The sequence below is a fragment of the Esox lucius genome, chromosome 17, assembly GCF_011004845.1.
Source record: "Esox lucius isolate fEsoLuc1 chromosome 17, fEsoLuc1.pri, whole genome shotgun sequence".
Taxonomy (NCBI): Eukaryota; Metazoa; Chordata; class Actinopteri; order Esociformes; family Esocidae; genus Esox; species Esox lucius.
The window spans coordinates 10,771,361-10,783,865 of record NC_047585.1 but is presented as its reverse complement, the minus strand read 5'-3'; the positions used below and the strand labels follow the sequence as shown (position 1 = coordinate 10,783,865).

The following is a 12,505-nucleotide window of genomic DNA, read 5'->3' as shown; positions in this document are numbered from 1 at the left end:
AGAAAATAATAATAATGTATGCTTGACTGTACTGTGTATATATATTTCATGGGATTGCTTTTGGGACACAAGGAATGGCAAAGGAATTTTAAGAAAAAAAAAATGTGAATATTGAAAATAAAAACATATTGCAAACAAGAATATTAAATCGCAAATGGACTTTTATCAATATCAGTTGTGATGGCTAGACGACTGGGTCAGAGCAACTACAAAACTGTAGCCCTTGTTGGGTGTTCCCGGTCTGCAGTGAACAGTACCTATCAAAAATGGTCCAAGGAAGGGAAAGCGGTCATCCGGCAACAAGGTCATGGCTCATTGATGCATGTGTGGCGCGAAGGCTGGCCCATACTGTCTGATCCAAAAGACGAGCTACTGTATTTCAAATTGCTGAAAAAGTGAATGATGGTACTGATAGAAAGGTGTCAGTTCACACAGTGCCTCACAGTTTGTTGCGTATGAAGCTGTGTAGCTGCAGACCAGTCAGCGGTGGCCATACTGATCCCTGTCCACTGCCAAAAGTGCCTACAATGGGTACATCAGAATCAGAACTGGACCATGGAGCAATGGAAGAAGGTCTGGTCTGATGATTCACGTTTTCTTTTATATCACGTGGATGGTCGGGTGCGTTTGTTTCGCTTACCTGGAGAACACATGGCACCAGGATGCACTATGGGAAGGAGGCAATCCGGCGGAGGAAGTGTGATGCTTTGGGCAATGTTCTGCTGGGAAAACTTGGGTCCTGCCTTTCATGTGGATGTTATTTTGACGTGTAACACCTACCTAAGCATTGTTGCAGACAATGTGTAACCTTTTATGGCTACGGTATTTCATGATGGCATTAAGCTATTTCAGCAGGATAATGCATCCTGCTTGTGACAAAAATTGTTCAGGAATGGTTTGAGGAACACAAAAACAAGTTCAAGGTGTTGACTTGGCCTCCAAATTCCCCAGATCTCAGTTCAATCAAGCGTCTGTGGGATGTGCTGGACAAACAGGTCGGATCCATGGAGGCACGACCTCGCAATTTACTGGATATAAAGGATCTTTTGCTAACGTCTTGGTGCCCAATGCCACAGCACACCTTCAGAGGTCTAGTCGAGTCCATGCCTTAAAGGGTCATGGCTGTTTTGGCAGCAAAAGGGGGACCTAAACAATATTAGGCAGGTGGTTATAATGTTATGGCTGATTGGTGTATATCCTGTAATGTGGAGGGCAAAAATCTATAATTTTACAAATACTTGTATGTGTATGTATATTTTGTTTTCAGTTGCAATTATTTTTATTCCTTTTTTGACAACTTTTCTTTTGAGCTTTGCAGTAATATTTTAGGGCTTGGCTATACACTCACCTAAAGGATTATTAGGAACACCATACTAATACTGTGTTTGACCCCCTTTTGCCTTCAGAACTGCCTTAATTCTACGTGGCATTGATTCAACAAGGTGCTGAAAGCATTCTTTAGAAATGTTGGCCCATATTGATAGGATAGCATCTTGCAGTTGATGGAGATTTGTGGGATGCACATCCAGGGCACGAAGCTCCCGTTCCACCACATCCCAAAGATGCTCTATTGGGTTGAGATCTGGTGACTGTGGGGGCCATTTCAGTACAGTGAACTCATTGTCATGTTTAAGAAACCAATTTGAAATGATTCGAGCTTTGTGACATGGTGCATTATCCTGCTGGAAGTAGCCATCAGAGGATGGGTACATGGTGGTCATAAAGGGATGGACATGGTCAGAAACAATGCTCAGGTAGGCCGTGGCATTTAAACGATGCCCAATTGGCACTAAGGGGCCTAAAGTGTGCCAAGAAAACATCCCGCACACCATTACACCACCAGCCTGCACAGTGGTAACAAGGCATGATGGATCCATGTTCTCATTCTGTTTATGCCAAATTCCGACTCTACCATCTGAATGTCTCCACAGAAATCGAGACTCATCAGACCAGGCAACATTCTTCCAGTCTTCAACTGTTCAATTTTGGTGAGCTCGTGCAAATTGTAGCCTCTTTTTCCTATTTGTAGTGGAGATGAGTGGTACCTGGTGGGGTCTTCTGCTGTTGTAGCCCATCCGCCTCAAGGTTGTGCGTGTTGTGGCTTCACAAATGCCTTGCTGCATACCTCGGTTGTAACGAGTGGTTATTTCAGTCAAAGTTGCTCTTCTATCAGCTTGAATCAGTCGGTCTATTCTCCTCTGACCTCTAGCATTAACAAGGCATTTTTGCCCACAGGACTGCCGCATACTGGATGTTTTTCCCTTTTCACACCATTCTGTGTAAACCCTAGATATGGTTGTGCGTGAAAATCCCAGTAACTGAGCAGATTGTGAAATACTCAGACCGGCCCATCTGGCACCAACAACCATGCCACGCTCAAAATCACCTTTCTTTCCCATTCTGACATTCAGTTTGGAGTTCAGGAGATTGTCTTGACCAGGACCACACCCCTAAATGCATTGAAGCAACTGCCATGTGATTGTTTGATTAGATAATTGCATTAATGAGAAATTCAACAGGTGTTCCTAATAATCCTTTAGGTGAGTGTATTATTTCTGGCTTTGAGATTCAGACCTCTCTTGAGGGGTTGGGGTTTTGAAGAGGGCTTCAACGTTTGAAATATTTTTTCTGGCTTTGCGAATATGACACAAATGTTGCAAACTTCATAGGGCGTGCCCTACTGTAGTCTGTAATGAGAGTTCTCATCGTGGTGAGACGTTATCTAGCACACCAGGCAATGTTGCATAGCAAACCAACACTTAGGTATTAGCTGACTACAGCTAGCCCATCAGATACTTTCTATTTGTCTTGTTAGTTGTATCAAAGTAGTGATACGCTAACTAGCTTGATAGGTCACTGTTAGTATACAGTACTTCAGAGTTTTCCAAACATGATAGCAGGCTAGGTAACATGTTCATATGAATGTAAATGGCCTGATGGATAATCTAATGGCATAGAGAACTTGTAAAGAATAAAAAGATACCAAACCTTTTACCACAAATCATACAAAATGCTGTTTGCAAAATGCCGTTTTATAGTACTGTATCTTAACACGAGGGTCCTGCGTCGCCTTTCCTTCGCAGAGGTAGGAAAATGATTAAACATATTCTTGTGCTTAGCCAATCATTATTTAAATGAAAAAAATGGCTAATTTGGAAAGAAAAAAGCTAAACAATCAGATTATGTCTTTATATTTGTAACATTCTATACTATTGCTACTGTACGTTACTTGATGATCAGTTTTTGTTTAGAGGGCCGTGCAGTGTTTATTCCAGCTACCTTACGATGCACTTGGAGATGACGTCATCGTAAATTGTAGTTCTGTAAGATAGCCACATTAGTGTCTAATTAGCTGTCTGTCGCATGTTGACTAAATCTAGGTAAAGATATTGATAAAAGCCACCGTGTCTCATATATTTACACAGTTACCAAAATATCAAGGTGGTGTAAGCTTACACGAAACACAGACCATATTTGAAGTGATTCTAAAAATGCCCTATGGAAATAAATTAATGGTGTAATGGCCAAAAGAAAGGCTTTTCCAGATGTGCCACAAGGTTTTATGGGTATTATGACGATATTGATTCATACTACTTCAGGTTGTCAATATAGTGTTACCAGACACGCAATTCATTACCGTGCCCCTCACCCCCTACAAAGTTTGCAACATTTGTGTCACATTAGCAAAAGCAGAAAATATATCGCAAATGTTGAAGCCCTCTTCAAACCCCCCCCCCCTTAAAAGTGGTCTGAATTGCAAGGTCAGAAATAATATCACAAAGCTATACAATATTATTGCAAACCTCAATATAAGTTTGCAAAGAAGGAATAAAAATAATCGCAACTGAAAACAAAATGTAATATTTGTAAGTTTATAGATTTTTGCCCTTCAAATTACAAGATATTTTTGCTTTGCTTATTAATATTTGTTTTGCAATTTAATATTCTTGTTTGCGATTTTATATTTTTGACCCGCAGTTTTTAAGAATAACAGCACCCCCACTCTTTCGAATCAGCTTGACTGAAGATGCCCACATGAAAGGTGTGGATAACAGTCAATGTGATTATAGGGATTATTTAGCCTGTGTCAGATGACTGTTAAATATTATTGTGTAGTTAAGTAGTGTCACACAATAACCTAATGATGATGAGCATGTGTCTAATGATAATGAGCATGGGATGAACCAAAGAAATATAAAAATACATTAATGTTTATGTTGTATAGACTGCGATATAGTCTACCTGATCTTGAATGATGTATGTTATATTGTTAAGCATACACTCCGACTATTCTAAAGAACAAGTTGTAGCCTATAGGTGAGAACACTTCAGACATGAATTGACATCTCACCTTTAAAGTCAGTTGAGAAAATAGGTACTCCCCCCACTATCACTTGGTACAATCCTCCATCATCTCCACCAAGATCCTTAATGCCAAAAGTATATCTTCTGCCTGTTTTCTTCAAGAAATGCTTTTCTTCTGAGTCCAGACTAAAAGGAATCATTTCTCCATCCTGTGCAAGATTAAGTTTGCAGCCTTAATGTGTGCATAAAAACTAATGTCTTTCTTTAAAACATAATTACTATTTATTCTAACATAGAGTAAAACATGTTCAACTTATTGCTTTACACCACTCTCACCTTGAACAGGAAGACCTTCAGGTTGGGGTCTTTAAGCGACATCTCAATTTCAAACTCTGCACCTCCACCAGGTTTGACTTCAATGTGTTTTAGATTGCTGAGTTGTTCTATAAACTGTAGAAGGAAAACATGTTGACCATTAATAGCTGTAGTAACATTCAGTTGCGGTTCATCTTTGAATAAAAACATGTAGCATATGTAAGAGGAACTACACAGTTACGTTCTGATTGTCACATGCTGTTAAATGATGTATTTGTAAATAACTTAGGCAATATACAGTGCTTCCTATTTCAATATCTTTGACAATCTCTGATTCAGCAAACCTTTGCTTGCTCTTCCTCCCTCTCAACCTTCTTTGCATTCAGTGTCTTCAGCATCCAGCGGAAATTTGTGACTCCAAACTCAGTACAGATGTTCTCATAGTCTTTCTTATTGGCACTCATCAACACATCCCAAAACCTTGGATCTATTTCTCCATCTTTTTTTTCAGCTTTGTTGGGCTCCACCAACCTAGATCAAGAGTTATAATAATGTATCACGCATTAAAATAATTATGCTAGAATAAGGATCCTGAATGTTAGGATATAGCTATGTTTGATTGTATTGTACAAATCTTACACTTTTGTTAGGAGATTTTTGAAATCTTCCGTCTTCGCAGCAGCTAAATTGAGATTTCACTTTCAGGTTATTTTATACAGTTAATTTCAATTACTTTATTCTGTGTTTCAAAGTTCAAAGTTTGATAAAAAAAATGTAGGACAGACCAGCACGTGCATCCTGCATAGCCTTGCTCTTCTTGTATCCCACTGAAAGGCAATATATAATTTGGTTAATTCAAACACAGTATAGTCTGGCCATTTTATTGCACATGATTCTAAAGATATACTCTAGTATGGAAGACTTGTTTGTGAGATGCAATTAGGTTTAACACTATATATGTAGAAGTAATGGTGTCCTCACTTTCAATTACATTGAGGGTAGCGGTGACAACAGCTTTTCCATACTCATTAGCAGCTATGCATTTGTAGGTATCCGCTTGGTCTGGGGACACTTCTGGCATCTGTGTATACAAAATGAATAACATTTAAACCCTTTGGAAATCTGTATGTCAGTATCTGTAGTGTCTGCTATTCTGACTCTAGATTGAGGACAATGGATGTAACCAAAGAAAGTGGTTAGATGTCCACATTAATATGGTTTAACCAGACTCTCTCAGCATGTTCAAAATAATGTCTTCTTTGATTTTCAGTTTTATACCTCACAGAACCAATATGAACTCTTATAACTCAAATACAGAAATATTCAGCACTTGTTCTTTACAGCATTTCTTCACAAACACATTACACTGATTTGTGTTGTTGTCCCTTCATAACAAAATAATTCATAAAGAGTAACATGATTAGGACCGTTACTGGCTTTAAAGAAAAAACACTTAACCTGTTGGCCATTTCAATTCTAAATAGAATTTAGAGTATTTTAAAAACAACAAGGGAATCAACATTTCTGCACCTTTGCAACAACACACACCTCTATATAGTATTCATTATTACTGGTTGGATCAGATGATATGATATATTTTTCTGGGTCAGTTATTTCTCCATTATTTCTTGTCCAATGCACCGTTGGTTTCGGGTTACCCGACACAATTGCTTTAAAAAAAGCTAATTTACCTGTATAAAAGAAACATTCTGTTAATGTCACCTCAGTATAATGTATATTCCAAGCTCTAAACAAGAAACTATTGTTGAGTTAATGACAAAATAATATATAATTGCAGGTTGATGTATGAACCATACCTTCCTGAATAGTCAAAGCAATGGGTTTACGGATGAAATCAGGGGTGGTCATGCCTGCAGGAAGCTCCTCCACAAACTGTGTAATCATGACCCCAGGGACCGAGGATTTCTTTTTGATTTTCACTAGTAGAATGTAAGACAAAAAGCAGGAAAATAACTACAAAAAGTCAACAACTAAACATACTGATTTGTTGAATGGTATTAATGTTGACATTGATTAGTTACAATCTGATAAGTTGTGTATGTTTATAAAACATTCATTTAAAAGAAAAAACAACTTTGCTTACACTGCCCTGCAGCGCTTGGCTCCTCATTTTTAGATTTCCTGAAGAATTTCATGTTGATATGAACAATAGTTCTGCCAGCTTTTCAGTTGGTTTGCTGCTACTAAAATGGAGAACACATAGTTGAAATTGAATTAATAACAACTTAAGAATTTGTATTCGGCATCATGTTTGTTTTGTAACACTTTTGTTCAGAATCGCATTGATGTTTCCAGTTGTTCTGCTGATAACCAATTTAACTGTTGTTCTGCTGTTATTATGCTGTTATTCTTTAAATTTGTGGTCAACAAGGTCATCCCCTGTATAGCAGAACCTAGTTCTTCCTAACACTCTCTAACTTACTGCCCAAAGACTGCAGTAACCTGAGAAATCAATCAACCTGATTGATTCCTCCTGCAAAGGCTGAAAACTCTAGGACTGACTCATAAGAGAAGGAACATTGTCATTTTGAAAGGTGAACTTCCGCTTTCTAACAGACACATGAAGGTTTTTTGCCAAAATTGCCTGGTATTTGGAACTGTTCATAATTCCCTCCACCCTGACTAAGGCTCCGGTTCCAGCTGAAGAAAAACAGCCCCAAAGCATGATGATGCAAGGTATGGTGTTCTTTGGGTGATGTACAGTGTTGTTCTTGCGCCAAAGATAACTTTTGGAATTATGGCCAAAAGTTTCAACCTTGGTTTCATCAGAACATTACACATTTTCCCCATGTGCTTTGGAGGGACTTGATGTTTGTTTTAGCAAACTTCAGCCAGGCTTGGATGGTTTTTTTTGTAAGAAAAGGCTTCCGTCTTGCCACCCTACCCCATAGCCCATTCATATGAAGAATATGGGAGATTGTTGTCACATGTAGCACACAGCCAGTACTTGCCAGAAATTCCGGCAGTTCCTTTAATGTTGCTGTAGGCCTCTTGGAAGCCTCCCTGACCAGTTTTCTTCTTGTCTTTTCATAAATTTTGGAGGGACGTCCAGTTCTTGGTAATGTCTCTGTTGGGCCATATTCTCTCCACTTGATGATGACTTTCTTCACTGTGTTCCATTGTATGTATAATGCTTTGAAAATTATTTTGTACCCTTCTCCTGACTGATATATTTTAACAATGAGATCCCTCTGATGCTTTGGAAGCTCTCTGCTGGACCATGGCTTTTGCTCTGAGATGCAACTAAGAAAATGTCAGAAAAACAGCTGAACTTTATTTGTGATTAATCAGAGTCACTTAAAATTATGGCTGGTGTGTAATTACTTCTATTTAACATGAGTTTGAATTTGATTTGGTTAATTCTGAACACAGCCACATCTCCAGTTATAAGAGGGTGTGCACACTTATGCAACCAGGTTATTGTAAGGTTTCCATTTTTCTCCCAAGAAGATTTCAGTTTGTTTTTCAATTGAATTGTTCACATTATAGGTCACATTAAAAGTGGAAAAAGTTCTGACATGATTTATCTTTGGGGTGTGTAGACTTTTTATATCCACTGTACATATGTTTATATTTTAATGAATAAAAACTGTTTCTGAAAGCTGCCTAGATCATTCTATATACCATACTTAATTGATTACTAATTCATTTGCACGACTCGGTTTTAATGATCACAATTATTATTTTTGACTGAGAAAATAAAGGGTGCAATGGGAAAGCCTCAGAGTCATTGTAGCAGCAATTTCACCTGTCTCCAGTGAAAAATATAATTTTGTTGGTGTTTAAAGCATACTTAAAACCATTCTTATTTATCTAATACTGCATTTCCCAGAGCAAATGTTTTCATTTCAATAACAAAAACACCCGAAGCTTAAACAAGCTTATTTTACAATCAAAACAATAATTTTTCTATGTGCACATTGGATTGAAATGTATTCTTATTATTATTAGTTTTGATAATGATCTTTGATTTATCAATGTTCTTGTAAAGGAGTCTTTATTTATATCTTTGAATGAAAACACTTGAAGCCACAAGTGTAGTCAGTATTATATATATATTTTTTACTTAACTTTTACTGTAGCACAACCTACTGCTGTTGATTGGATCATGATACGGTTCACAGGGTGGTAACTCAAGATGGACAGTAAATGAAAGAATCCCTGTGATCATAGAATACTTAGCGTGCAATAAGTAGGCTATGGCAGGGGAAAAGTGACCCGCCTAATTTTGCATGCGATAGGTCACATAGCTCATAAAACTATCTATCAAGGACCAAGATGTGACGCATGTAACTAGCTGAAAACAACAACTGGCACAGGTTACTGTAGACTACAGTGACTCTCTTATGTCTACCACGTTACAGTGCAAAATTCTTAATAAATGGGAGCAAAACATCACTCTCAGAGTGACTGGCAGAGACATGAGCCACTATACTGTTTGCAGGCCTGGGTTTAATTACTGTTTAAGGTATTTTTATGTGTTTTCTTTAAATTCCAAAGCAAGCATGCACATAAGCTGTATTTTTTATGTTTTTGTATTCACAATTTGTATTTTAAAGATACAATTGTTGGAATCATTTGAAATACATAATCAGTCAAATAAATATTTAAAATATTTGGTATTTATTTGAAAAGAGTATATACATGTCTTATAATAAGTATAGATCTTTTAAGTCTGTACTCATAGTCTGTTGCCATATTTTACATTTGTGACTCATGAATGAAGACAATGCCATGTTAAATTGCATGCTTTTTGAAACATCAAGGAGGGATCTGCTCTGAAGATTCATCCTTTAAATCACGCTCCCCAAAGCTACGATGGATGTTGGGACATGTAGGTAATCAGCAGCAACTCTGCTTGGAGTTAAATGTGTGACTGTCTATTTCAAAACTTAATTGTATCATTAGTTGGGAGAAGGTATAGGGTGATAAGGTCTTCCTCCATTTTTACAATAATATTAATATACATTTTTCCCACTTTAGCAGAATGTACTACAGTTAGAATGTAGGCTACATTATTGGTCTTGCTGAAGTGAAATAGATTTGAATTTAATATTTAGACCTATTTGCTTGTCCTAGCAATGTTACATTAGTTGAGATAAAATCCAGGGGGTACAATTTACAAAGAAGCAAGAATCTTCACAGTAATTCGCATCTTTTCTATTATTAGTTATTGACTCATCTTTTCTCTGGCTTCATCATCAAATTCTGAATTTTCAATTCTTCAAGGTTAGGCAGAGGCGTTACTAGGATCACAATACATTACATGAGGTTAGGCAATAAGTGAAATATTTTTACATAAACTACACAAAAAATGTGTTTTACTCTTTTTTCACTAGATAAAAAGGCAGCACTCTCATGAATAACTTCAGATTGATTTTGGGTTGTTAATGAGAAACAATGTAATGGAGATGGTGCATTTAAGCATGCTGTGTAAGTGTTATGTATACTGAATCTGTCCTTTACTTCCATATTTGTAGGTGATAAAAAATAGCCATGCCAAGCAACTGTGCCGTGGGATTGATTTATGCATGAGATCGGTATGTGGCAGGTCTATGTCCCAGGACACCAAGCTCCGTCTTATGGCAGTCAGTATCTTTTTACTGGCTGTGCTGTTCCAGTGATGGTAAATGTCTACACAGCGTCATCTTAAAAGTTAGGAGACGACTCCTTTAGAGAAGTGTTCATCTAGTGTCAGCTTTACGTACATTCTAATTTACTTTTGGTTAGTTTTTTAAATCTTCAAGTGTCTTCTGATTAAGCTATGCTACTTCATTTCAGCTTTCAGTGCTGAAAATCCCTAACATGATTCCATCGTCTATCCCATAGGTTTAAGGGAATACAATATCAACTAGGCAAATAATGGTATACTTTTGAATTGCACTCAACCTGCACACTTGTGAATACATAATTTAAATACATAATTACCACTGGTTTATCAGTTTAATCAGATAATAACGTTGACATACAGTGGGAATTGTGAACTTTTAATTAGATTCTGTCAAATTAGTTGCACAAGTTGACTTCTAATTAATTTGTTATGTTTTATTTCAGAATTGGATGTTGTGCCTCTCTATCATCATGCATATGTGCATATGCCCTTACATATTTCAACAACTCTGCATCATGAAAACCTTAAATTAATTTGAATATTGTACAGTAAACACTATACCAAGTACTATACTTGCTATCCTAACAGATACTTTTACCTTTGGCTGATTTTGACATAGGGATGTGCCAAGACAGCAACAATGCAACACCACAGATATTAGACTCTCCTCCCACAGAACATTAATACCAATATGAAATAAATAATCATTAGGCACAGATGTTAACTTTTTGCCCCTCATCCTGTTTTCAGGGAATGGACTTACATGTTATTTCTTTGACAGTGTTCTCCTCTTTCCTCTCTGCTCTTCTCAGTTGCTCAGATACTTGAATGTTGTGTCTTCAAGAGGCAATAAACCCTTTTTGAGATGCTCTGTGCAAGCCAGCCCATACACTATCACCATGAGTGCTAGGGATAGGCTTACCAACATACATCATATGCAGCCAAAGTGCTGTGGCTCTTGAAAAGGAGCTATCACCAAGAGTTAACTGATTGTTAACTCCTCCTTGAAAACTAAAGTTCAAAGTCGACATTGGGTCTGGTTCTTATAGAGTATGTTTTAAACGGTGGTAACAGAAGTGACATGATGAGATGAACATCATCAACAGAGCAGAAGATTTTGAACATCTCTACATCCTGAAAGGTACATTTCCATTTAAGTAAATGGACGTAGACTGGTATATAATTGTAAATGTTAGACTGACTGCAGGTAAAAATCAATAATAGTCTTTGATGAAATTATCAGTTATACCTGTTTGAGCATGTAGCTTCACTATATTTCAGTGTGACACTTTTGAACATGATTAATCATTGGGGAACTAAGATGTTATTCAAGCAGAATATTGAAACTAGAGAGAATTAACTTGTCAATGTGAAAAAAGGAGGTTGATCGTGTCAGTGATTTTTGCCACATTTAAAGGGTGATATAAAATTCCAACTATTTATTGAAAGCAACAAATGTAGTAAACCTTGAATGGAGTTGATGTATGGCTAACCCTCTCTTCAGTGACTCAAAACTTGGATAACTGATCCGACCCAACAGAAAACTATACCCTGAGGGGATATACATTGCTCCCAAAGTGTATTTCACTGTACAGTATGTCAAAAAATAGTTTTCAAGTAGCTAGTATAAGCAATATTTCAAATGAGTGCACTGGAAAATATACATAGGTTGCAATATAATATTCAATAAGTATATTTGAATTTTAAACATTCCAGAAGAAAGCCATGGTGAATAATACTACCAACGATTTGTCATAAATCACAAAATAATGATTGCATATTAATAAATATTTACCACTGATTTACGTTAAATAACAAGTCCAAAATGTAGAATAGAAAACATTTATATAATCTTGTATCATTATTTACACCAAACTCTAGATATAAATGTATTTACAACACACCATTCGGAAACATTTGTTTTGCATTGCATTTAGTTAACAGACAAATAAATATCAATATGAATTATTATTATAATGAGTAATAGATTAACTTACATTATACTTAATGTATAAAAGGAAAAATAATATTAAAGAAAGTGAATAATAAATACACAGAGCAAAAAAACGTTGTTTTTTATTGAAACAATTAGCAAATCATCATTACACAATGAGAAGCATATACTGCAAGCAAAACACATTTAAGATTTGAGGACATCCACGCTGAGGAGACTGTGAAGGAGCATTACATTGTTCGGAAGTATGACGGACCACAGCATCTGACAAAGGACATTGGTGTAGTCATCAAAGATGT

At 36.7% G+C, this 12,505-nt stretch overlaps 1 protein-coding gene across 1 annotated transcript in view; it reads right to left on the bottom strand.

Moving 5' to 3' along the window:
• LOC105031221 (immunoglobulin-like and fibronectin type III domain-containing protein 1) overlaps nucleotides 1-11,235 on the bottom strand; it is a 28,133-nt gene extending 16,898 nt beyond the window's left edge. Inside the window, exons 1-10 of the mRNA XM_010905536.4 lie at nucleotides 11,016-11,235; nucleotides 6,725-6,824; nucleotides 6,438-6,560; nucleotides 6,169-6,311; nucleotides 5,602-5,701; nucleotides 5,406-5,447; nucleotides 5,260-5,302; nucleotides 4,965-5,151; nucleotides 4,642-4,755; nucleotides 4,352-4,514 (exon numbers count right to left, since the gene is read on the bottom strand). Of these exons, the coding sequence (XP_010903838.1) occupies nucleotides 4,352-4,514; nucleotides 4,642-4,755; nucleotides 4,965-5,151; nucleotides 5,260-5,302; nucleotides 5,406-5,447; nucleotides 5,602-5,701; nucleotides 6,169-6,311; nucleotides 6,438-6,560; nucleotides 6,725-6,776 (967 nt within the window). The 5' untranslated portion in view covers nucleotides 6,777-6,824; nucleotides 11,016-11,235. The remainder of the gene's footprint in view (nucleotides 1-4,351; nucleotides 4,515-4,641; nucleotides 4,756-4,964; nucleotides 5,152-5,259; nucleotides 5,303-5,405; nucleotides 5,448-5,601; nucleotides 5,702-6,168; nucleotides 6,312-6,437; nucleotides 6,561-6,724; nucleotides 6,825-11,015) is intronic.
• Nucleotides 11,236-12,505: the final 1,270 nt, after the last annotated feature.